Source organism: Nicotiana tabacum, chromosome 21 (assembly GCF_000715075.1).
Source record: "Nicotiana tabacum cultivar K326 chromosome 21, ASM71507v2, whole genome shotgun sequence".
Lineage (NCBI taxonomy): Eukaryota > Viridiplantae > Streptophyta > Magnoliopsida > Solanales > Solanaceae > Nicotiana > Nicotiana tabacum.
This window is the reverse complement of record NC_134100.1, coordinates 98,053,187-98,077,403: the sequence shown is the minus strand read 5'-3', so window position 1 is coordinate 98,077,403 and position 24,217 is coordinate 98,053,187. Positions and strand designations below refer to the sequence as shown.

The window sequence follows — 24,217 nt, the reverse complement described above, 5'->3', positions numbered from 1 at the left end:
GAAATATTTGATGACTATGACCAACTATATCAAAAAATTCCAGGCTTCCATTTCTCCGGTATTCGGCTAACATAAAATATAGCCCCTGTTATATAACACAATGCCATTGCAGATTCATATGCAAGTGTGACATTCCTCATAGGATCAGTCCAATTCAACACAAGTGCATGGATTGCAGGTACCAGACCAAAACAACCCATGGACATGAAAAGCCCGGCCCGAAATGACCGATATTTTCCGGTCGAAAACACGGGGAAGAGCAAGGTTATGATAGTGCAAATTCCCAAGATTGTGATTCCAATGAGGTAAACAATTTGCCAATGTGGTGAATATTGAAAGATGTAATACATTGGTGGGAAGAAAGAAGTGATGATCATTACTGATATTCCAACATAGTCCATTTGGACTAAGAAAAGGTTCAGTTTTTGTGAGTGACATAAGAAGAGATGACAAATACTGCTTGAAAGAAGACAGAACATTGCACCGGCTAAGAACACATAGAATGGCCAAGTTGCTTCATTTGTTACCCTATTTGATAATGTGATGCCCATTGGTAAGTGTCGGTCCTGCGTCAGTGTAAAGAAGTTTTACGCTATCAGTTCAATGACATAGTTATTAGAAGGGTTTAAGTTGTATACATTGTCGCCCACATTGTTAAGATGTTTTACATAAGCTACCAATACAATTTATCTGGTTATAGCACGTCCAGTGGTGGATCTACATTGTCAATTGTGGGTGCTCAAGCGTTCATTATCTTTGACCAGATTTAGTAAATTTGCATAGGCAATTATAAAAATATTTAGACAAATATTGAGTGAGCACTCACAACTTAACTCCTTTTTTCTCTTCTTTTAAAATTTTATTAGCGAGGACCCATGACTTTAAAATCCTGGATTTGCTACTGAGCACGTCATTACTCTATTTTCCATATTATCATATCCAACTTAATACAAAGAGTTACCTGATATTGTGGTAAATTTAGTTAAAAACTATACATTATCATTTCACAGAACGTAAATCCTTCCTAAAAATGAATTTAACTTATATATATTGGCGGTGAAAAGAATTTTTATATATTAGTGTAATTTAACTTGTTATAGCAGGTTGTCAATTTTATTTTTCAAGTAACTAGTTCCACTAGTTACGGAAATTATCTATAGTTATCATTTATGTGATCTGATAGTGTAAAATTGTCAGTTTATCAAAGATTAAAGGAAAAATGACACTGGATAGTCGCACTCAAAATAATAGCCTGAAAAATGTATATTATTTTGTATATATATATATATACATATCTGTATGTTATATACAAAAAATATACAAGTTTTATACCCTTTTCGACTATCGGATGTAAATAGTTTCGGTCGCAAGCTAAAAGTGATCTATGCCCAAGATTAAACTTTTAAAAGTTCATGAAAATGTATTACTAACAATATTTAAAGAACCAGCAGGTAACTCACCTGGGAAAAAGCCTTTGAACTGTGAGAGATGTTTGCATTTCCACTTGTCGGAAAATTTCTGCAAGATTGAAGCAAAACTCAATGTTTTCATCTTAAAATATGATAATTACTAATATTCAGAATTAACTCAAGTGTTTTTAATGGATTATATTACTCCCTCTGTTTCAATTTAGATGACACACTTTCCTTATTAGTCCGTTCCAAAAAGAATGACACATTTCTACAATTGGAAGTAATTCAACTTTAAACTCTTCATTTTACCTACTTTACCATTAATGAGAAATTTTTATAACCACACAAATGACATGGTCCCACAAAACTTTTATTCCTTAAGCTTTTAAGACCACAAGTTTCAAAAGTCTTTTTTTTTTAAAACTCTGTGTCGTGTCAAACTATCTCATCTAAATTGAAACGGAGGGAGTAATTAAAAGTGACATTTAAAGTTTAGTTTTACGTGTAGAAATGGATTAATTGATTAACATTAGTCCCCGTAAAATAAGGTTGGAGATTGCCAATTGAAAATACCAGACAAGAATTAATTTTAGTATCACCTTCCGTCCAAAGTATTAATCATTTTCCAAAATATTTGACTTTTAGAAAAACAAGACGTTATTTTATTACTTTTTCCTGAATTTACCTTTACAGTTTCAACTAGTGAAATATTAACTTAAATGAGAAGATTAGAGAGCAATAAAGGATAACTTAAACAAATACCCATGCCAGGCACTCATTGTGATGATAATAAGACATTCCTAGAATTTTATGTTTTATCTAGTCTAGTTTTACAAAGGAATATGTGGGAATATGAATAGGCTAGGAACTTATAAGATAGACCAATTTTTTTATCGGGTGAGTTAGTTGAGTACTTGGGTCATGTGTCATGTGTTAAATGAGTTTTGTTATTAAAAAATAAATTTTAATATGACATGGTATATTAAATATATACTTTTTATTTTTTGAGTCGAAGGGCAATTGTTGAGTGATTTTCTTGTCCTCAATAAAACAAAAGTGACTTTGCTAGGATATCCCATAACTTGGGTGACCATCCAAGGAATTGACTCAATTATGACCCACAAAAACTACAAACCAAAAATTAAGTGAAAATTTTCACAGGTATACCCGAATTTAGTGGAACGTATTGAATAACAATATTGACCCTCAAAAATTCTAAACAGAAGAATCAAGTAATCCAAAACATTACCTCCTCCCATTTCATATGACACTATTAATATGAACAGTCAAAAGTGGTTTTTTTCCTGAATCCTTGTAATCACAAACTATTGTGATTTGAAAATACTTCTAATTTCGTTTCCAGTTATGTGAATTCCCTTTTTTTCTAGTAAAGAAGTTGTGACATGGATACACCAATTAAGAACAAAATTTAAATGTTTTAACCCTTGTGCTCCGAATTCCATAATTCCTTTTAGAACGGACCGAGTACAAAAAAAATGAACAAATTCTTGACTTCAAAAGAAGAAGAAAAAAAATAAGAAAAACAACACTTACATTATTGACATCGACACCATCAATAACAAAATTAGATTTCTCATCACTTGATTGTATTGCTTGGCTTATCTGTTTCACTGTTAGCGGAAGCAGATGTGGGTTATCACGACTCTGTCCAAAAAAAAGAAGGCCCAAAAAGAACCTTGTCATGTGCGAGAAAAATACATCAGAAAAGGAAAAGGTTTCTAGTAGAGATTCATTACCTTAGCGGAAGTGCGTGAAGGATCGGAGCCTTGAGTTGATTGAGAAGGCATAAAACCTCCGCCAGAAAATGAGTCCAATTGACTGCCTCCAAACATTGTTTTGATTTCTTTCTTTACTTTGGTCTCTCAAAAAGGGAAATAGATTAAGTTTGGTGTTTTGTTGACAGAGGAATAGATTATATATTGTAACCCTATAAAAGTGTTGAAGAATTTTTCTGCCATTTTTTGCAACTTTTCCCGCTAATAAACCGAAGGGAAAGTGTAGAAATACCTTATTTTTGTATCACCATTTAACTTGTATTCTGTTTTTATAAATTACTAATGAGTTTATCCGCGCTTCGCGCGGTTATATTTCTCATTCTTTGTTATTTTTTCGTCAAAATTTTTTTCCTCTTTCAGTGAACTTTTTACTATTAAATATGTTATAATTATTACACTTAATATTGTTTCTGTTATAACTCCTAAATATACGTTACTCATTATTTTTGCAATTACTAAATGTTTACCATCCTCTTTAGTACCTATCATATTATAATCTTTAAGATCATGATCTTTATTTTAGTGAAAAAAATATAAAAATTTCAGTAACCAAGAGGGAGGAACTGACGGCTACTCCATCTACATAGAAGGACTGGCAGTGAGCACGTTTCCTTGAAGACACATAAAAACAAAGAAAAGAGTTGTAGAAATTGTACAATAAAATTTGTCATCTCGATGTCAAAATTTGTGTTGGTTTTTGTTTTTACACTTTTTTTTGTTTTTGACTTTCTTGTTCTTTTTTTGTTTTGTTTTTCTTTTTCCCCTTCATCTCTCCTCCTTTAATTTTAATATTAAAGGGAATCAATAAAAAGAGCTTACAATAGCATATATTCCATGAGGATCATTCCTCTATATATATATATATATATATATATATATATATATATATATATATATATATATATATATATATATATAACATAAGTTATTGTCTTTACTTGACTATACTTCGGCATAGCATCTCCAACAATGTTTCGTCATGAAACTATTCACTTTCTGTTTTTCAATTAGATTAAATAAATACACATGCAAAGAAATTATGAATACAAAATTCTAGTGTCTCCCATTACCATGTATAATAATTAATTTCTTGAAAACTCTATTTCTAGTAATCTGAAAGGGTCGCAATTGATTGATTCACAACAGAATATTAGAAGTTGTAAAGCGTATTCAACATGATATATAAGCTTCTTATTTCTTATTTGGCTCGTGAATAATAGTATTTATATCATCAACTATTAAGCCAATGGTCTATCAGAAACAGTCTCTCTGCTCTCTAGGATGGGGTAAGGTCTGCATACCCACCACTTTCCTCATACCCCACTTGTGGGATTATACTTGATTGTTGTTGTTGTATATCATCAACAGTTGAATTCATCACAACAATGCCTCTGTGATACCATGAAAGAAAAGAACAGCTAAGGTACATGGGCTTGCTCAGTTGCTTGTGAAGCTAATCTTATTTATGCCCATAGAATCAAAGAATTTCTGAATTTAAAGGGAATTCATTTTCCAATAATAGCAATTTCATCTTTTAGAAAAAGTTGAAAAAGAGTGGACATCAGACATGTATTCACATTTGCTTTTTCGCCGACTGACATTCTAAATTGCTATCTCAAACAACCAAATCAGGAGTCACTGCAGGGAGCAAATAGTTACAAATTATAAGTAAAGGATCTTCATTAAAGCAACAATGAAAATATGTGTATTTCTTTGATAATATAGATGAAATAATATAAATTATCTGCAATTCATAACCACAAATTGAACTTGAAATAATGACCGAGAGAAGTATTTCATAATTTCAGTAGTATCATTTTTTCGGACTATAAAACTTATTGTATTTTTGAAAAAATCACGTATATAAATGATAGAACATACTAACACTTTCTTACATGAAAGAAAATATCCTAAATTCAGAATATGTAGTACTGCATTGAGGTCATAAAAGCAGTCTAGTACTCTAGTCTTCCCTTGTTAAGATCCTGAACCAACAAATGTGAAGACTTATTATGAACAACTAATAATACCAAGAAACTGCTCAAATAACTCAGACCCTGCCAATCCAAAAAAGAAGAAAGATGATGCAATGCTCCTAAGGTTTTATGGGTATTGTTAATCGAAGAACTCATTCTCACTGGTTATGCCTCCGAAAGACTTGATAATGCCATCCGAAGAATTTTATACAGCAATCAGTAGGTTATCACCCATTATCTTTTGTTTAGCACCAGCAGAATTGATTTGGTGGCCGGAGTAATTTAATTTGCACAGCAGTGGATCTTTATAATGAATGAAAGCTTAAAATTATTAGGGAATTTAGAATTGGTAAAGAAATTAATTATAAAAGCAATGAAAAAAGATTACCATGGCGATCAAATGATGAAGTAAATGATTTTCACAAGTTTTACAAACTGCTTATTAAACCAATTTTGCCGCTACTTATTATCTCGTTTTCTTGCTACTTTATCTCTTCTGTTCCCTCGTACTGCATGTCCTGGTTAAGAATCAAATGAGATTATTGCGAATAAGTTCTATTGTCCACGTGCTATCTACCTTGTTAATGGACGTTTACATAATTTATACAACCATAATTAGAGATCTATAAAGAAGGAAATTTTTAAATTGCTTGTAAAGGTTCAGACAAAAAAAAGAATAATGAAATTTTTTCTGACCTTTTTGGCGATTACAAGCACAACTGGGATAATTCATAATTTCATTGTAAAATATTGAGAAATTGCAAGATAGGCCGTTCGTATAGGATGTATAAGGAACGGTTCTACATCTGCAATATCCTTAGCAGACTTGCAAGCAGCATTAATTAAGACTCACGATCAGGATTTCCATGCTCTTCGGCAAAACAATTGCTCAATAGCTTCGTGAATATTGCCTCACTTTTGCTAGAGTTTCTGTAAAATATATTTCATCGAAGAGTTGCTGTACAATGCAATCGTAGTTTTGTGCCTTTTTACCTAGGGAGACTCTTGGGCTCCAAAAAAAAGGAGAAAAAAGAGAAATGTATTTCTTGGCCAAAAAGAGGTGATATATATATATATATATATATATATATATATATATATATATATATATATATATATATATATATATATATATATATATATATATATATATATATATATATATATATATATATATATATATATATATATATATATATATATACCCACTTAGTAGTAAATTAATAATATTCAAACAAATAAAACCTAACGAACATTATAAAAGTTGCGTCCAATATAGGTCATGTGATTTGCTACCATAATTTCTAGTTTTTCAATGCAGTAGCTTTATTAAAAAATCCAAACTTGCGGTTGATCATCAAAAACACTTCAGATTTAATTTACAGATGCAGAGTGAGTATTATTTATGTATTTATTTATGAATATTTCTGCAGTTGATCGAGCTTTCAACAAACACTTTAGATTTTGCATAATTTTTGTGGTTGATCGAGCTTCATATTATAATTAATTATAATCAGATTCTTTTTTTGAAGTTTAACAATTGAAAAAAAAAAACTTCACGAAAAAAATAAAATTTAGTAACTTTATGTTACTTACAATTAGTTAGAAATTATATTTAGTTGTGTGATATTTGAAACTTCAGATTTCATAACTTGTAGAGCCTCAAATATTTTGAAAGTTTCAGATTTCATAATAAAATCATGCGAAGCTTCAACAAACAACCAATGTTTCCAGAAAAACTTCAAATGAATGAGTCTGAGGTTCTATAATTTTAGAAGCTAACTTTAGCCATTTTAGTCTGACATAAACTAGTTTTGTTTTACTTCAGATTTCATACTTACAGAGTCTCAAAACATTTTGAAAGCTTCAAATTTAACAATTAAAATCGTGTGAAATTTCAAAAATTTTGAAAAAGTAACAATCACTTTTTCAATGAATCTGCAGTTTCAAATTAGAAACTAATTGCATCTTTGTTAGTGTGAAGTGAAAAACACTTCAAATATGAAATCTTTTTTGTGCTTCACTGTAATGATATGACAGGTCATTTTGAGTACTAGCTTCACTTTTTGTATTTTAAAACTTTTCATAGCTTTATTTGATGATTTATCACTTGCGTGCAAGGTCTGTGCTGATTTTCGAAAAATTCAAATGTGAATTTTTAACAAAAGGGTGATTTTTTGACTTTGAAAATGGCTAGAGTTGACCACAGTCAACGTTTTTTGGTAAACAACCTCGGATCGGTATTTTGATGATTCCCGTAGGTTCGTATGATAACTTTTGACATGTACGCATACTTGGTTGGGGCTTCGAGTGACCGAAGCCGTTTTGGCACTTTATGTGAAAAGTTAGAAAATTGAGTACTTTGAAAAATCTTGAGTTTTGATGTCGATTATTGATTTTAAATGTTATTTTGATGATTTGAGTTTGCGAGCGAGTTTGTATGAAGTTATTACACTTGAGTGAATGTTCGAATTGGAGCCCAAGGGACTCGGTTGAGTTTCGGGTAAGGTGCAGAATGATTTTGCATGACTATTAGGTTGCTGGTGTTGTTAATCTGCAAATCTCGCATTTGCAAGATTCTGATCGCAAATGCGAGTCTCGCATTTGTGATACTGAAGGGGGCTGGGGAGCTTCGCATTTGCGATGAGTGGTGGATTTCGCAATTGCGATATGTTGGTCGCATTTGCGACCCTCGAGAAATTGGGACAGCTTCGCTTTTGTGAAGCCAATTCCGTATTTGCGATTGGTCCCCATGTTCGCATTTGTGTTCGCAATGTTGTATTTGCGATAACAGAAGAGCTGAGGCACGTGGTCCACATTTGCGGACGTCGCAATTGCAAACAAGACTTCACAATTGCAATACCTGCAGCTGGGGTAAAATATGGGAATTTCGGGACTTAGCTCATTTTACACCAATTTTTAGACCTAGACTCTATAGAGGCAGTTTTTGGAGAACAATTTCTTCTCAACTTCATAGGTTAGTAACTTTAACTTATTTTCATTCAATTTTCAATAATATTTCATGGATTTTCACTATGAAATCTGAGATTTCATAAACTATAAATTGGGATTTTGAGTAGAAATTAGAAATTTTGTAAAATTGAGATTTATACCTCAAATTAAGGTCGGATTTCGAAATAAATTATATATTCGGGCTCGGGGATGAATGGGTAATTGGAATTTGGTCTTAATTTTGAATTTCGACCATGTGGACCAGGGTTACTTTTTTCAATCATATTAAAGAACCTTTATCGTACGAGGGTAAATTTTAAGCTTGTTTTGACTTATTTGAACAATAATTGACTAGATTCGGGTGATTTGGAGACTTGTTTCCAAAGGGAAAGCTGTGTTGGATTGTTGATCTTGTTCTGGAACGAGGTAAGTGTCTTGCCTAGTTTTGCTGAGGGGATTTTCCTAATAAATGATATTGTTTGCTACATGCGGCGGTGATGCAAATACGAGGTGACGGGTGTATATGCATGTGCCGGTTTTTCATACTCGGGGGAGGGGGGGGGTGGAGGGGGGATTATATACTTCTTTGTGCTTTGTTGAACTTGGTGTTCCATTGACTTATGCTTCACTTAATTCTATGACTGGTGAATTTAATTATATATGTTACAAATCATGTTAGAATGTATGGCATCTTAAAAGGATTTAGCGCGATGTTTTGAGATTGTTTACACACTTAACTTGACTGTGGTATCATGAACACACATCTATACATGTTATTGTTATGTTACTTGAGTTACTACTGCTACATGTCCTTACCTAATTCATGTCTTTACTTGTTACTAGCCTTTACACGTTACATGCACTTATTGTTACGTGCTTTACTTATTAGATGCTTTAACCTATCACATGTCTTTACTTACTACATGCCTTCACTTACTATATGCTTTTACTTGCTACATACCTCTATTTGTTACATGGTTTCACTTATTAAATGTCTCCACTTGATACCTATTTTACTTGTCTTTTCCTTACATATTGTTGTTACAAGTTCAACATTGTTAAGTTTGTTCCAAGAAATTCAGACGTTGTATTCAATTTTGTCATTTGGGAGATAACTAAAAAGACATTAATCAGACATTTACAATTTATAGATTGTTTAACATAACATATAATGTTTTAATCTAAGAAAGTAACATGCTATAATAGGTTACCATTGACCATACACTACAGTTATTGAAGTTATGGTTTGTCTTTGTTTGATTTTCAATACTGTTTGAAGTTATGTATTCTTTTATTTTCTTTCATTTGGAAAACATCGTGCACAAGGCTTCTTATCTGATATAGTTTTCTCTAAAATATTAGTGCTTTAAAAGGGAAAATTTTATGAGCTGTATGAGCTAGATGCTGAAATTGGTCACAAGGAGCTCGATTGGAAAATGACACTAAGTGGCGTGGGAAAATGTAGACAGGTATGCTATACGTAAGTCACTTGGGATATCTGAAAAGGTAGTTTTGGTAATTTTCGGTCTAGTTTAATCTTCTGAATCTGATCCAGAGACTTATTTTCTTGCTTTTCTGTCAGGTTGGCATATCTGAAAGTGGGATAGATGAAGCTGTTCAGAAGCTCCTAGCGCGAGGGTAAGAGTTAGAAGTCTCATTATTTCTTCTCATCTGTCCAAGCCTTTGGTGGATAGAGTTACCTGGTACCTGTATTAGTGGTAGGTAGCATGTACCTCGTGGATATAGTCGAGGTGTGCACAAGCTGGCCGAAACACCACGATTATTAAAAAAAGAGTTAGAAGTTTCATTTTCCAGATCTGTATCTTTTTCAGGGAAACAGGCTAACAGTTTTTGCTGCTGCCAATTTCCAATTTCCTACTTTCTAATGACTGTACGAGTTTATCACTAATTGGAATTTCTGATTTGCTTCATCTTGATCATTTTTTTAACAGTTCATTACTATGTCACCTTTTCTCTGCATGGCTTATGACTTATGTTAGTAGCAATTTGCAACTGACCACTTTGTTGATAATACTTGTTTAGTATCTTATTAGGTATCTTTTCATTTATCTTGAGTTTATCTATCTACTTTGAAGGTACAATGTAGGACGGATGGAACAGTTGGAAACATCTGAGCAAGCAAAATCTAGAGGCTCTACTTCTGTAAGTGCAACATGAATTTTGTGAAAGCATGAAGTCATTGACTTAACCTAGTTCTTTAAAAACAGTTGTAATGCTTGCTTTCAAGTCATTTGAGTTAACCTAGTTCTTTAAAAACCGTTGTAATGCTTAGGGCTGTGTGAGGTTAGTGATGGTCCTTTAACTGTTCTAAATGTGATAATAAACACATAAGATACATAGAAGCAATTAATACTTTGAAAAATTCGGGATACATATATATAGTTTGGTTGAGCATTCATAAATTACCTAGTTCTTTAAAAACATTTGCAGCGCTTAGGGCTATGTGAGGTTGGTCATAGTCATTTAACTGTTATAATGTGAAAATAAAGCAACAGAAGATACATAGAAGCAATTAATGCTTCGAAAAATTCTGGACGTACACATTTTTATGAATCTTTTTTGTCACGACCCGAAATTTCTCACCGACGGGACCGTGATGGCGCCTAACATTTCACTTGCTAGGCAAGCCAACGTTAGAGAATCATTAAACCAATTCCTTATTTCCATTTAGTAAATAACAATAATTAACTAAGATGAAATATAAGAGGTGCGAAATTTTATAAAACTGTATTAATTACTACCACCCGGATCTGGAGTCACAATTCACGAGCATTCTAGAATTTACTACAAGTAATAGTCTGAAAGAAATACAACTGTCTGAATAAAAGAAAACAGTAGGACATAAAAGATAGACGGGGACTTCAAGGTCTGTGGACGCCGACAGATCTACCTTGAGTCTCCGGACAACGGACCAATAGCAAAATCTTGATCAACCTGAGCCGGTATCAAAATCTGCACAGAAAGTACAGAGTGCAACATCAGTACAACAGACCCCATGTACTGGTAAGTGCCGAGCCTAACCTCGGCAAAGTAGTAACGAGGCTAGGACAAGATACCCACATATAACCTGAACAGTATAATCATGCTAGTGGCAACAACAGTAAATAAAGGAATAACGCAGAAATAATGGGAAGGGGACATACAGTGGGGGAATACAATACAAAGAGTGAGAATAATGAAAAGACAGAATTAAACTGAAAATCCTTAAACAAATTGAGCAAATAAAAATAGCAAAGAAAAACTATACGGCATCACCCTTCGTGCTTTTACTCTCAACCTCACCAAATAAATAAATAGAACGGCACGGCATCACCCTTCGTGCTTTTACTTTCAACCTCACCAAATAAATAAATAGAACGGCACGGCATCACCTTTCGTGCTTTTACTCTCAACCTCACCAAATAAATAAATAGAACAGCACGGCATCACCCTTCATGCATTAAACCTCTCATAATATACACGGCATCACCCTTCGTGCTTTACACTCTTCCTCACAATATAAATAATGCATGCACGACATCACCCTTCGTGCCTTACACTACTCACAAATCACAGAATCAATAACAACGGATAGATATGAGTATCACAAAGAAACCAGTATTTTACCCATAATCAATAGCACAATGTAACCTCAACCTTGAATCAATATTCAAAAGTTACCAAATCTCAGTGAAACAAGATATAAGTCACCCAACATTTTAAATAACCCGCTAAGCATGGATAGTAGAATTTAAGGCTACAAAATAGACAAGAATAGAATTTCACTCGCATGCTATGACTCGACAAAGACGCATAGATGCTCGTCACCTCACCTATACATCGCATTTAATAACCAAACACGTAGCAAATAAATACATAATACCTATTCCCTCAAGTCAAAGTTAGACGCGACACTTACCTTGCTGCGAAGACCACTTAATTCTCAATCATAGCTTTTCCTTTGGAATTCACCTCCAAACCACTCGTATCTATTCAAAAATGACTCAATAACATCAAATATTGCTAAAGGAATCAATTATATTTCATAAATTAAATTTCCCAATTTTTTCTCCAAAAAGTCGAAAAATCGTCCCCGGACTCGCTTGGTCAAAATCCGAGGTTCGGACCAAAATTATTTTACCCATTCACCCCCGAGCCCGAATACGTAATTAGTTTTGGAATCCGACCTCAAATTGGGGTCTAAATCCTCAAATTTCTGAAATTCCTAGTTTCTACCCTAACCCCTAATTTTACCATGAAAACTCTAGAATTTAGGTTGATAATTCATAAATGTAATGGGTAATTGAAAGAAAATGGTTTAGAATCACTTACCAACAATTTGAGGAAGAAATGGCTCTTGAAAAATCGCTTCTCACCGTTTGGTTTTTGAGAAAAATGAATTTTTGGCTAAAATCTCATTTTTGGATTCTGTTAAGTGCTGGGCGACAGTGTTCAGCGCGTTCGCGAGAGCACTGTCGCATTCGCGAAGGGTACTGGCTGCTAAGCCTTCGCGTTCGCGAGACCCAGCTCGTGTTCGCGATGGTTACTCCTCCCTGGCCTTCGCGTTCGCGGGGCATTGCTCGCGTTCGCGATGAAGGAACAGCTAACTCCCCCTTCCCAATGCCTAACACCACGCGTTCGCGATGGGCTTGTCGCATTCGCGAAGGGTAATGCCCCCATCGCTTCGCGTTCGCGAAGAAGAAATCCCTGCCTCATCAGTTTACTCTTCGCGTTCGCGAGAGTACCTTCGCGAACGCGAAGAAGGATATGCCAGACACCAGAATCTGCAGAAAACCAGATTTTTCCCAAGTCCAAAACATCCCGTGGCCTATCCGAAACTCACCCGAGCCCTCGGGGCTCCAAACCAAACATGCACACAAGTCTAAAAACATCATACGAACTTGCTCGCGCGATCAAATCGCCAAAATAACACCTAGAACTACGAATTTAGCACCAAATCAAATGATATTCTCAAGAACACTTTAAAATTTTTATTTTCTCAACTGGACGTCCGAATCACGTCAAATCAACTCTGTTTCTCACCAAATTTCACAGACATGTCTTAAATATCATAGGGCTCTGGAACCAAAATACGGACCCGATACTAACAATGCCAAATATCAATCAATTCTTAAAAACAAATAATTTTCAGACTTTTAATTTTCATCAAAAATTTATAACTCAAGTTAGGGACCTCCGAATTCAATTCTGGGCATACGCCCAGGTCCCATAATTCGATACGAACCTACCGGGACCGTCAAAGCACGGATCTGGGCCCGTTTACCAAAAATATTGACCGAAGTCAACAAAAATCAACTTTTAAGGCAAAAATTCTTATTTTCATTAGTTTTCAACATAAAAGCTTTCCGGAAACCTGCCCGGACTGCGTATGCAAATCGAGGAGGATAAAATGAGATTTGTAAGGCTTAGGAGCTCAGATTCGAGTTCTAAGACATAAGATGACCTTTTGGGTCATCACATTTTTGTTGGGCACTCATAAATTTCTTCTGCGTCTCTCAAATGAGCGCTATCAACTCTTTGTTCATCATGGCATTGAGTGATTTGATGATGGGAATATTGGTTTCAGGTTATTCGCAGAAAACTAGTTCATGTATTCACTCCTTCTACCACAAGTGAGGGTAATATTGGGCCTGATGCAGTTCATCTTCTTGCAGTTAAGGAGGTTAGCAGCTTTTTATATAAATTGAGGCCATTGGCATGATACAGTTCTGTTAATTCTACATGCCAGTAGAGTTATCTATTATATGTGCAGAATAATGCTTCATGCAATATTATGCTGCTTCTGTTCTCTCCCCAAATTTTTAAGAAAAAGCTTTAAAATCTTTTAATGTCCTTATGGTCATCCTTGTGCTACAAAATGAGACTTCAAACTGAGGCAGAGGATTTATTGGCTTCTTGCACTGTTACATATAGACTTGCAATGAGCTAGAGAATGGTTCAACCGCTTTTGGCTTTGCTTTTGTCGATTGTGCTGCTCTGAAAGTTTGGGTTGGTTCCATAAGCGATGATGCATCTTGTGCAGCTTTGGGGGCTTTGCTGATGCAAGTACGACACTTTAAGATCTAATATCTTTCTTTGAGTAACTTAATAGAAGATCTAGTATCTTTCTTTGAGTAACTTAACAAATGTGCGATTCGTTTGCTTGATTATTTTATGTTGCTCTCTGTTGCATCTGTAGGTGTCACCGAAGGAAGTTATATACGATGCTAGGGGTAAAGCTTTTTTTAAATTAGACTTTGGGAGGATTATTTTTGTTCTTTGGAAATAACTATGTTGAGTCTGACTTCCTCGTCTCGCACTTCTATTTTTAATAGGTTTGTCAAAGGATGCTCAAAAAGCTCTGAAAAAATACTCATTAACAGGTGATATTTGCGTGTTTCTTAAATAGTTAAATAGTTGCTTACTGTATCATGAAATGGCTGTGATTGTGATAATTCTCTCCTGATTATCCAAGGCATTATGTCCTGCCTATCATGTCACGAAGCTGTTTCTTTGTTCGGGCAGTTCAGTGTGTTTAACTTTTGGCCTGAAAGTCATGTATGGTGGTCTTTATTTGGCCATTATTTATAGTAAGTTGCGACAAATTCCCTAAAGAAGATGAGCTTTGAAAAGATTATAATTCTTAAGTGGTCATTAGTGGGACCCGCAGTATTGTTTATTCTGCAGTTGGAATGAGATTAGTTAGCAGTGAGCAACTAAGGTCTTGTATTGCCTATGAGATATGACCTGGTGGAGAGAAATTGAGAATGGATAACTTTCTTAGTTTGTTTTTTGAGAGACTGTCCACTTTTGTCAAGTTTTGCCGAGTGATACCATTGTGGGACATGTTATCCTCTTTTCTAGAATTCATAGAGAGGAATAACGTTAGACCTGCGCCTTTTCCTCACGCTCTGGTAGTGTTCAACTAAAAGAAAAGTTGCTAAGTGGTCCTTATAAAAAAAAAAAAAGAAGGCCCAATTTGGTACTGTTATGATAAGGTTTCTATAGTGCATGCAGTATTATTCCAAGCCTCCGCTGTCATAGTTAATAGTTAAAAGTTAAAACTACACCACTGTCATGATCACAAATCCATGTCTTCAGCAAGTCATCTATCTTAGGATGTACATGCTTCTTGGATAGCATCATTGGCACAAGCAAGTTGCAGCTAGTCTATCTTATGGTTCTCAATGTGCACTAATCTTGAATGTTCATCCATTTCCATCTGATTAAAGCATGTTTTATAATGGGCCCATGTTTTTTATTTGTTTCATATTAAAAATATAAATGTCACAAAGGACATGCATAAAGGGGCAGTCACTAGTAGGAGATACAAAGGATTTTTTCCATAACTGTGGGTTTACACTCGGGATCAGCATTGACCCTCTACTTGTTTAACCTAATTGTTGATTAGCTAACCAACACAATACAAGATGAGATCCCATGGTATACTATTCGCTAATGATATTGTACTAAATGACCAAACCATCAAGGGTGTCAACCGAAAGCTTGAACTATAGAGAAGTAAACTAGTGAGTAGGGGTTTTAGGATAAGTAGAAGTAAGACTGAATATATGCGCCGCAAGTTTAGTCGGCACAAGAAGAGGGAAGTTGTAGTGAGATTAGACGGGATTGTGATTCATAAATGTGAACTATTCAGATACTACATTTGTTCTTCCAGCCTCCAGGAGAATTGAATGATATATGAAGATGTTACGCATAGAACCAAAATTGGATGGTTGAAATAGAAATAGGTGGAGCTGTCACTTTCTTAGATCTCTTGATGAGTATCCTTTGTCCATTTAGGTCCTGCAGCACCACTCATGTCCCCAGTCCAGCCAGGTGCTGATTTTGTTGATCCTGCAGAAGTGAAAAATTTCCTTGACTTGAAAGGTTACTTTAAAGGATCTTGTAATAGGTGGGATCACACCTTTGATGGAGTAACGAGCCATGATGTTGCGTTATGTGCTCTTGGGAGTCTTGCCAATCATTTAGAGCGATTGATGGTAAGTCTCGGAATCGTGACCTATTTTCTGTGTGTAATATTTGAAGGTATTATTTTGGTGGTTGTTTCATTCTGTCATTAACAGTTAGATGAGGTCTTACGTAATGGCGATATTCTATCATACGAAGTCTATAGGGGTTGCCTCAAAATGGATGGACAAACACTTGTCAATCTTGAGATCTTCAACAATAATGCCGATGGGAGTCCATCATGCAAGTACAATATTTTTGTCAAATCAAGCTTTGTACTCATTCTAAGGGGCAATTGTGGCAATTATATTTTCTTCTATTCTAACTGTGAGTGATTATTTATTGTTTTCAGGTACTTTATACAAGTATCTTGACAATTGTGTTACTTAACCTGGGAAGCCACTTTTGAGAAACTGGGTTTGTCATCCCCTCAAAGATGTGGAGAAAATCAACCATAGGCTCGATGTGGTTGACAGACTTGTTGAAAATTCAGAGGCTACATTATCAGCTGCTCAATATCTTCGCAAGCTTCCAGATTTGGATAGGTTGCTTGGACGGGTTAAGGCTAGCATTCAATCTTCTGAAACACTCCTACTGCCCTTGATTGGTGCCAAAATATTGAAGCAGCGAGTAAGTCCTGTTTGACATCTCAATTTGATTTGCTTAGTCTTGGTGCAGTTATGTGCCAAAAGATGCTCTCACTACCTGAATTACTAGTTTGTGTGGTTACAACACAATAGTTCAATCTGCTTCCAGTAAGAAAGACTAGCCGACATGGTAGCTGAGCATCTATTTCCATTTTCACACCTTTTTTACTTACCAGACGAATAATAAACCATCTCGTTGTTGCCCATTGGATGACATTGTGTGTCATTTTCACACCTTTCCTACTTCCTAGACAAATGAGCAATAGGCAGAATAGTTATTGATTGTTCTATTAACTATTCTTACCGGATGACAAAGGGTTGTTTGTTAGTCTGATGGTTCTTTATTACTCTGATGGTTCTTTATTACTCTGATGGTTGTTTGTCCAAGAACCACTATTCTAAATCATCAATCAACAACATATTAATTCCAGACTAGCTAAGTCAACCGTATGGATTCTCTATATTCATTCGCTCTTTTTTTATCCCATTTCATGGCAAAAATAAATAAATCATTTCTTAAGATAAAATAGCGGTTCTCTAAATCTCCCAATTATTCTTGCATTGACGCACAAGTCTTTGACTAGACCGAAAAGAATCCTGGCAAACACGTGACGTAAGTTAACAACAATATTTATCCTTTATTTATATCATGTTGAGTTCTTAGCGCGAAGTCTGCAGTCATTCTGAGAGACTATAGGTCCTTTGTGACAATTTTCGTTCATGTGTATTTAGGTTTGCCTCGTCTACATTTACATCTTATGATAGTGTTGCACCTATAGACTATCATATTTGGAGGTAATCATGACACAGTCAAACCTCTCATTTTATCCTCTTCATGCGCTACTTACACTCTCTATCATTTTTTATCTTGTCCAATATTGTGTTGACCATGCATTAACTTTAACATTCACATTTTCGTGACACTTTGTAGATGTGTTGGTTATTGGTTATTGCTTTTGCTTTTCATCTATTTTCTGGTTTTTATGATTCTGTTATTATTTCTATGGTTTTTATTGATGGTACTGATATATGGTACTGATATATTATCTCTTTTCATCTTCTTGAACCGAGAGTCTTTCAGAAACAACCTCTCTACTCCCTCGGGGTAGGGGTTCGTTTGTTATTTATGACTTGCGGGGTTGGTTGGTTTGATTTCGGGAAGGTTTGAGAGTGATTGGAACCCTTAGATCTATTTTTTAGAAGCTTAAGTTGTAAGAGTTGACCAAAGTTTGACTTTAGAGTAGACGGCCTCGGATTGATGATTTGATAGTCCCAATAGGTTCGTATAGTGATTTTGGACTTGGGCCTATATTCAGATTTGGATTCGAAAGTTCCTAGAAGGTTTTAGCTCTGGTTTGATCGGGAATTGACTTTGATGTTAGGGAGTCCCTATTGGTGTTCCGTGATATTGGATAGGTTCATTTATTTGATTGACACTTGTGTGCAAAGTTTGATTGTGATCCGGATTGTCTAGGTGTGATTCGGACGCATTCAGCTAAGTTGGAATGTTTGAAACTTAAGAGAAGGTTTTTGATCGCCGATTCTTGGTTTTGATGTTATTTATGGTGTTTCGAGCCCTTGAATAAGTTTGGATTATGTATAGACTTATTGGTATGATTGGACGGGGTCCTCAGGGCTCGGGTGTGTTTCGGGATGGTTTCAGATCATTTCATTTTGTTTAGGAGTTGTTGGTTTTCTGATGCAGGTTGATGCTTCGCGATCGCAGAGCAAGACTCGCAATCGCAGAGCAAGACTCGCAATCGCAGAGGAGGGAAGCTGGCAAGTGACTTTTGCTCATCGCACTCATGTCATGGAGCCCGCATTCGTGTACTGGCCTGGGCAGGATCTTTGTGTTCGCGTGCAAAGAGTTGTGTTTGCGATGGTGTTGAGTCAAGCGGGAGGTTTACTTCGTATTCACGTAGGTGTGTTCGCATTCGCATAGGGTCGAAGCCTGGCTGGGGGAATGTTGGTCTACGCATTCGCGAGGAGGGGCTCGCGTTCGCAAAGGTAGATGATTGGCTTTCACGATCGTGGAGGGTTAGACACGATCATGTAGATTGTTATTTGGGCAGCAGAATTTTAGCGCTTCGCGATTGTGAAGCTTTGGACCGTGATCGCGAAGGGTATGCATAGGCAGACCACTTAAGTGAGTTAATTCGAGATTTTGCCCATTCTCTCGTGTTTTGAACTTTGGACTTGAAGAGCAATTCCACTATTACATTGGAGGTAAGAAATTTTTACTTGGATTTGACTTTTTATCTTGATTTTCCATGGATTTCTACACCTAAAATATGATCTTTTAAAATAAAATTTGGAGTTTTTTTTCCACAACTTAAGAGAGTGTATTTTGAGGATTTGGGGGTCGATTTGGACTTGGCTTTGGAATCTAATAATATATTTGGACTCATAATGTTAAGAGTATTCAGGATCTCCTCCTTGACTCAGGTTTTGACCATGTGGACTTGAGTTGACTTTTATTTACTTTTAGGGATTTGATTAAAGATTGAAGCTTCATTGTTTGAAATTGTTTCCTATGGCTTTATTTGACATTATTGAGTTGTATGTGACTAAATTTGAGTCGTTTGGTCTTGGATTTTGATGGTTAGGTGGTTGGTGGTTGATTTAAGCTTACCAGGAAAAGATAAGCCTCTTGTCTATCTTTGTAAGAGGAAATTCTCCCCATAGATAATTTGCTTGCTACTTGTTGCTCAATTTAGGAGCCACGTATATGCGAGAAAATGAGCTATATGCGTAGCTAGATTATGATCGTACCCGGTAGTGTTGACTTGAGTTATGCCTTGTTTGGATTATGTGAAGCTATTATACATATTTTAAATTGATTTTATGACTACGTGATACTTTATAATTATGATTTAGGAACATGCTTAAGTTATGACTTGTTGAATTGGGCCTAAAGGATTGGTTTACCGTGTTGAGCTTTATTATTTATCCATAGTCATATACATGCCTTATTTGCTCCATGATTTGGTAGTTTCTATGGATTAATTGACTCATTTTAAATAATATGACTAGACTTAAGTACTCTTAAATGCTTATTGAACCGTTATAATAAATTGAACTACATGACTAGCCATAATCATCTTTTAGTCGTATGAGCTTTTATCCGTATTCCTGTTGTTATGTCCGGTGCTTCTTTATCGTATTGTTTCATATACATATGCATGAGTGAAGAGTTGGTTGGTGTGGAAAGTTGAGGTTTTTGCACTATGAATCCTTTGAGCGGATATTGATTATTGATCATAAATGGTAAGATGATCAATGCTTGGATATGGATTTATCCCTCTGGAGTCATGTAATTACCCATATTATCTTGTGCATTGTGAGCGTAGGCACCCGAGATTTTCCGTTCTTGTTCGACATATGGCCTATGTCAGGCACATAGATTTGTGCTGTGAGGTATTGGGAAAGAATACTGAGCATACATATACATACTTTGACTCATGCAACGACTTTATATAAATATTGTTGACATGTATCATGTCTTTATTTGATAATTGAGATGTTGATATCTTATTTGATCTCTTTTGTCTTTGAAGTATGCCTAAATTCCATATGAATTGTGTTTTGATCTTTCGTACTCATTTTCTGATACCATGCTTTACTCCGTATATTATTTTTGCTTTCACCTGATTATTAGACTGTTAGTGAGTGTCGATGTCAGGCCCTCGCCACTACTTCTTAGAGGCTAGACTTGATACTTACTGAGTACCGTGGCTTTGTACTCATACTATACTTCTGTATATTTTGTGCAAGTTTTGTGGCTGGTGTTAGCGGCATTCATCTCGCAGAGTAGGTCTTATAGAGACTTCATGGTGAGCTGCTTCACTTGATCGATACGCATTACATGAAATCCCCCTACTTATCTATTCAGTCTATCTATTTCTGTCAGACAAACATTGTTATATAGTTCACACTCTTTATTTTGTGTTGGATTACGTGGTGTATACATAGTCATACATTATACATATGCGTACACCATGCATGTTGATTATCTCTTGTACATATGCATATATCTTTGTATATTTATATCTCTTGTACATATGAATATATTCCTCCATATGTTACTCTGATATGGACTGAGGTTTAGACACGAAGGGATATTCCGTGCGGATTGATAAGATTATGGAACAATATGTCATTCAATGCAAATTGTGCGGGTTGATTTGTTATTGTGTGGAGTATAAAGGTGGTGAGATGCGTATGCGGCGATATAAGAGAGGCATTTCATCATGATATGCATGCGGTGAGATAAGTGTGGCTATATATGTGCATGCGACAGACATAAGGGAGGCATTCCATTGATTATGTGCATGCGATGACATAAATGTGGCTTTTGTTGGGAATATTATGTGACATTTCAGGGTGTTCTTTTGATGTTGTTCATGTCTTGGAACTGGGTTGATGTTGTGATCATATAATTATTTTCTAAATGCTTCCGTCTTGGGTTTTATGAGATGTTGGTTGAATTTTTTTTTATATGATATCACATGCTCCATCCCTATTTGATGTTTCGTTGGCAAAGATGGATTATTCTACACTGAGTTGTTATACTACGCTTTACGAGATTGCAGATATTGTTCTGTTATGCACCTTGTTGTCAGTTTTCTTTGATATTTTGCATAAGTTATTTGACTAGTGAGTAACAACAACAACCCAGTATAATTTCACAAGTAGGGTCTGGGGAGGGTAGTGTATACGCAGACCTTACCCTGGAGGTAGAGAGGCTGTTTCTGATAGACCCTCGGCACAAGAAAAAGAAATGCGACAATAGAATAGTAATAGTAACATAACCAGAAAGATAGTACCAGCGAGCTAAGAGTTAGAAAATATACATGGAAAAGTAATATTAATAATCAGTGCAGTGACAAGATCCTAGAAAATAGTATGAGCACAACATGTACCCCTAGCATACTAAAACACGATACTGACCGACTAGACTTACACAGAACGGAATAGAAAAATGCTCAACTACATACTAACCTTCAACCCTTATGCTCTCCCTCCATGCCTTCCTATCAAGGGTTATGTCCTTGGTGAGATGTAGTCGCGTCGTATCTTGCCTGATCACCTCTCCCCAATACTTCTTAGGCTGCCCTCTACCTCTTCTCATACCCGTCAGAGAAAACCGCTCGTACCTCCTAGCCGGGGCATCTAGTCTTCTCCTTTGCACATGCCCCAACCATCTAAGTCTCACTTCCCGTATTTTGTATTCCATGGTAGCCACACCCATCCTTGCCCGAATATCTTCATTACTAATCTTATCCAATCTTGTATGCCTGCACATCCATCTCAACATCCTCATTTCTGCTACTTTCATCTTCTGGATATGGGCAATCTTGACTGGCCAACATTCTAACCCATACAACATGGCCAGTCTAACCACCGCTCTTTAAAAGTTCCCTTTAAGTTCCGGGGGCACATTCTTGTCACACAAAACGTGTGTGTAATGACTTAGACCTCATCACTACTCCACCGAGGTTAGTCTAGATATTTACTGGATACCGATTGTGGTGTACCCATACTACGCTTTGCACATTCTTTGTACAGATCCAGGTACTTCGAATCGAGCTGATCGTTAAGGAGTTGAGCTAGAGCTGTTGGAGACTTGAGGGTGTCCTTGTTCCGTTTGCAATCCTCGGAGTCACCCTCTTACTTCATTTTCTACTGTTTATGTATCCTAAATAGTGATGTATTTTTTAGACTTATGTATTTCATGAAGTGCTTATGACTCAGTATTACAAGGTTTTGGGATGATGACTGTTGTATCTCTTTTTTGGTTGTGTTATAACATTTCTCAGTTTCTATTAAATTTTTAATTTGTTACATTCTGATTGATGTCGTTATGTGATAGACTTACCTAGTTTTATGAACTAAGTGTCATCACGAACTTTATGGTGGGATTTTGGATCGTGACACTAACCCCGTAAGTCTCCTTAAATTGTCTGAAGAATCATTCCCATGATGCATTATTTTCTAAATCAACCACTAAATAAGCAAGAAGAAGAATTTTATCTGTATAAAAAATTTAAATTATTACAAGTATATCACTGATTTAAGGGTAAAAAATATTATAAACAATATATTAGTGATCTATACTTATTTGATGCATCTTTCGTGCAAGCCGTGATTAAGGTTCCTCGGTGTGATGCTTTGAGGAAAGTCCCATCAACTGCTTAAATAGGACAACAATACTGCCACCCTTTAATTGTTTCATAAAGTGCTATAAATAGATATATGAAACATTCATCTTTTGACTAATGCAACTTAGTGACAATCCTGGATTTGTTACCTCTAACATATAAAGATTTTTCGGCAACTTCCCATATGATTTACTTGGGTTTTCTCTCAGCATTTTAAGAGCATTTTCTTTGTTCTTCACGCTTACTTGTAGTTCATAGTGACGCCATATTATTCAACATGTCACGTTGTATGTCTCTAGTAGTGTATATTGACTTTGGGTTAGTATACTTGTGTTTTACTAAGTTCGCCATTACTGTTGAACTAGCCTAACGTCTATCAAGTCTTTCATTAACAGGGCATGTGTGAACTTTATTGAAACTGCTAATTTTGAAAACATGAGACTTATTAACTTTGATACATTAAAACCGAAGAATAATTTTGATCTATGCAATCAATGAAGTACTGTTCCTCAGACCCCACTAGTGAGATTTACTGAGTTATTGTTGTTATTGTTGCAATCAATGAAGTACATGTTATCATATGGATATAAAGTTAATTTCTAACATATGCCAGTTAACCAAATAGTACATTATCACAATTATAAAATTTAAAATCAACAACTAACCTAACTTGTTGAAATTAAGCCAAAGAAAAGGACATCTGCAAAATTGGATTGCATCATTAACTAGTATCTTTGGTGACAGAATCAGGAGGTGGTAAAATTGTTCAAATCCAAATCGCTGTTTACTGAAAATTCTCGATATAATATTCAGATCAGCTTCAACAAATCCCTTACTTAATATACCACAACATATATACATAAAAATCTTATACTATACCAATATCTTGCTAGAATACACACCTTCTCGAGCTCGATTTTCGAACTTTGAAATGAAAATTATTTTTGGTTGCATAGTATTTTATGACATTACGTATGGTCTCCTTATCTTTAAATAGTTGACCCACTTTAATTTTTTGTGGAAATTATTGATAATTATATTCCTATAACCCTCTAATTTTTTTGTTGTCAATATATCAACAACTTCATTTTCACGGTGTAATGCTGCTTTCTCGTTCATGTTTTGTATTTTTATCTTTCGCGTTACAACTCATATCATAGCCGAGCAGCTCACATATGCATTGTTGTCCTTGAACGTAATATATAAGAAAAAAATTGTCACATCCGAATTTTTCTCTTTCAGTTTGATATACGTCTTCAAAGCCATATTGTTATTTACTATTAATGGTTGGTAGATAACCAT

At 35.3% G+C, this 24,217-nt stretch overlaps 2 protein-coding genes across 5 annotated transcripts; one reads left to right on the top strand and one right to left on the bottom strand.

Annotated features, from left to right (window-relative positions):
• Positions 1-486: 486 nt before the first annotated feature.
• LOC107761439 (replication protein A 32 kDa subunit A-like) lies at positions 487-3,414 on the bottom strand. Its single transcript, XM_016579659.2, has 4 exons — positions 3,170-3,414; positions 2,967-3,077; positions 1,461-1,518; positions 487-566 (listed from the first exon to the last, which is right to left on the bottom strand). Exons 1-4 carry the CDS (start codon positions 3,263-3,265, stop codon positions 529-531), a joined length of 303 nt encoding a protein of 100 aa, XP_016435145.1. The 5' UTR covers positions 3,266-3,414; the 3' UTR covers positions 487-528.
• A 3,004-nt stretch (positions 3,415-6,418) lies between these two features.
• LOC107811407 (DNA mismatch repair protein MSH7-like) lies at positions 6,419-22,519 on the top strand. 4 transcript variants are annotated; one of them, XR_012704642.1, is made up of 13 exons: positions 6,419-6,576; positions 8,492-8,562; positions 9,499-9,605; positions 9,719-9,774; positions 10,233-10,299; positions 13,724-13,819; positions 14,071-14,202; positions 14,336-14,369; positions 14,472-14,519; positions 15,940-16,139; positions 16,224-16,354; positions 16,460-16,737; positions 18,460-22,519. XR_012704642.1 is itself a non-coding variant. In XM_016636327.2 (12 exons), exons 3-12 carry the CDS (start codon positions 9,573-9,575, stop codon positions 16,479-16,481), a joined length of 819 nt encoding a protein of 272 aa, XP_016491813.2. In that variant the 5' UTR covers positions 6,419-6,576; positions 8,492-8,562; positions 9,499-9,572; the 3' UTR covers positions 16,482-17,104. The 4 variants fall into 4 exon arrangements, 3 of the variants coding, with proteins under 3 accessions (XP_016491813.2, XP_075098592.1, XP_075098593.1); XM_016636327.2 differs by lacking the exon at positions 18,460-22,519 and having other exon boundaries at positions 16,460-17,104; XM_075242491.1 differs by lacking the exons at positions 8,492-8,562; positions 18,460-22,519 and having other exon boundaries at positions 16,460-17,104.
• Positions 22,520-24,217: the final 1,698 nt, after the last annotated feature.

Excerpts from the sequence above, each read along its gene's own strand:
- LOC107761439 (XM_016579659.2), bottom strand. The coding sequence starts at position 3,265 with ATGTTTGGAGGCAGTCAATTGGACTCATTTTCTGGCGGAGGTTTTATG. Across the intron at positions 3,078-3,169 it reads CTTCACGCACTTCCGCTAAG|AGTCGTGATAACCCACATCT; the intron begins GTAATGAATCTC and ends TTTTTTGGACAG. Across the intron at positions 1,519-2,966 it reads ATGGTGTCGATGTCAATAAT|AAATTTTCCGACAAGTGGAA; the intron begins GTAAGTGTTGTT and ends TCAATCTTGCAG.
- LOC107811407 (XM_075242491.1), top strand. The coding sequence starts at position 9,573 with ATGACACTAAGTGGCGTGGGAAAATGTAGACAG. Across the intron at positions 10,300-13,723 it reads AATCTAGAGGCTCTACTTCT|GTTATTCGCAGAAAACTAGT; the intron begins GTAAGTGCAACA and ends TATTGGTTTCAG. Across the intron at positions 13,820-14,070 it reads ATCTTCTTGCAGTTAAGGAG|ACTTGCAATGAGCTAGAGAA; the intron begins GTTAGCAGCTTT and ends TGTTACATATAG.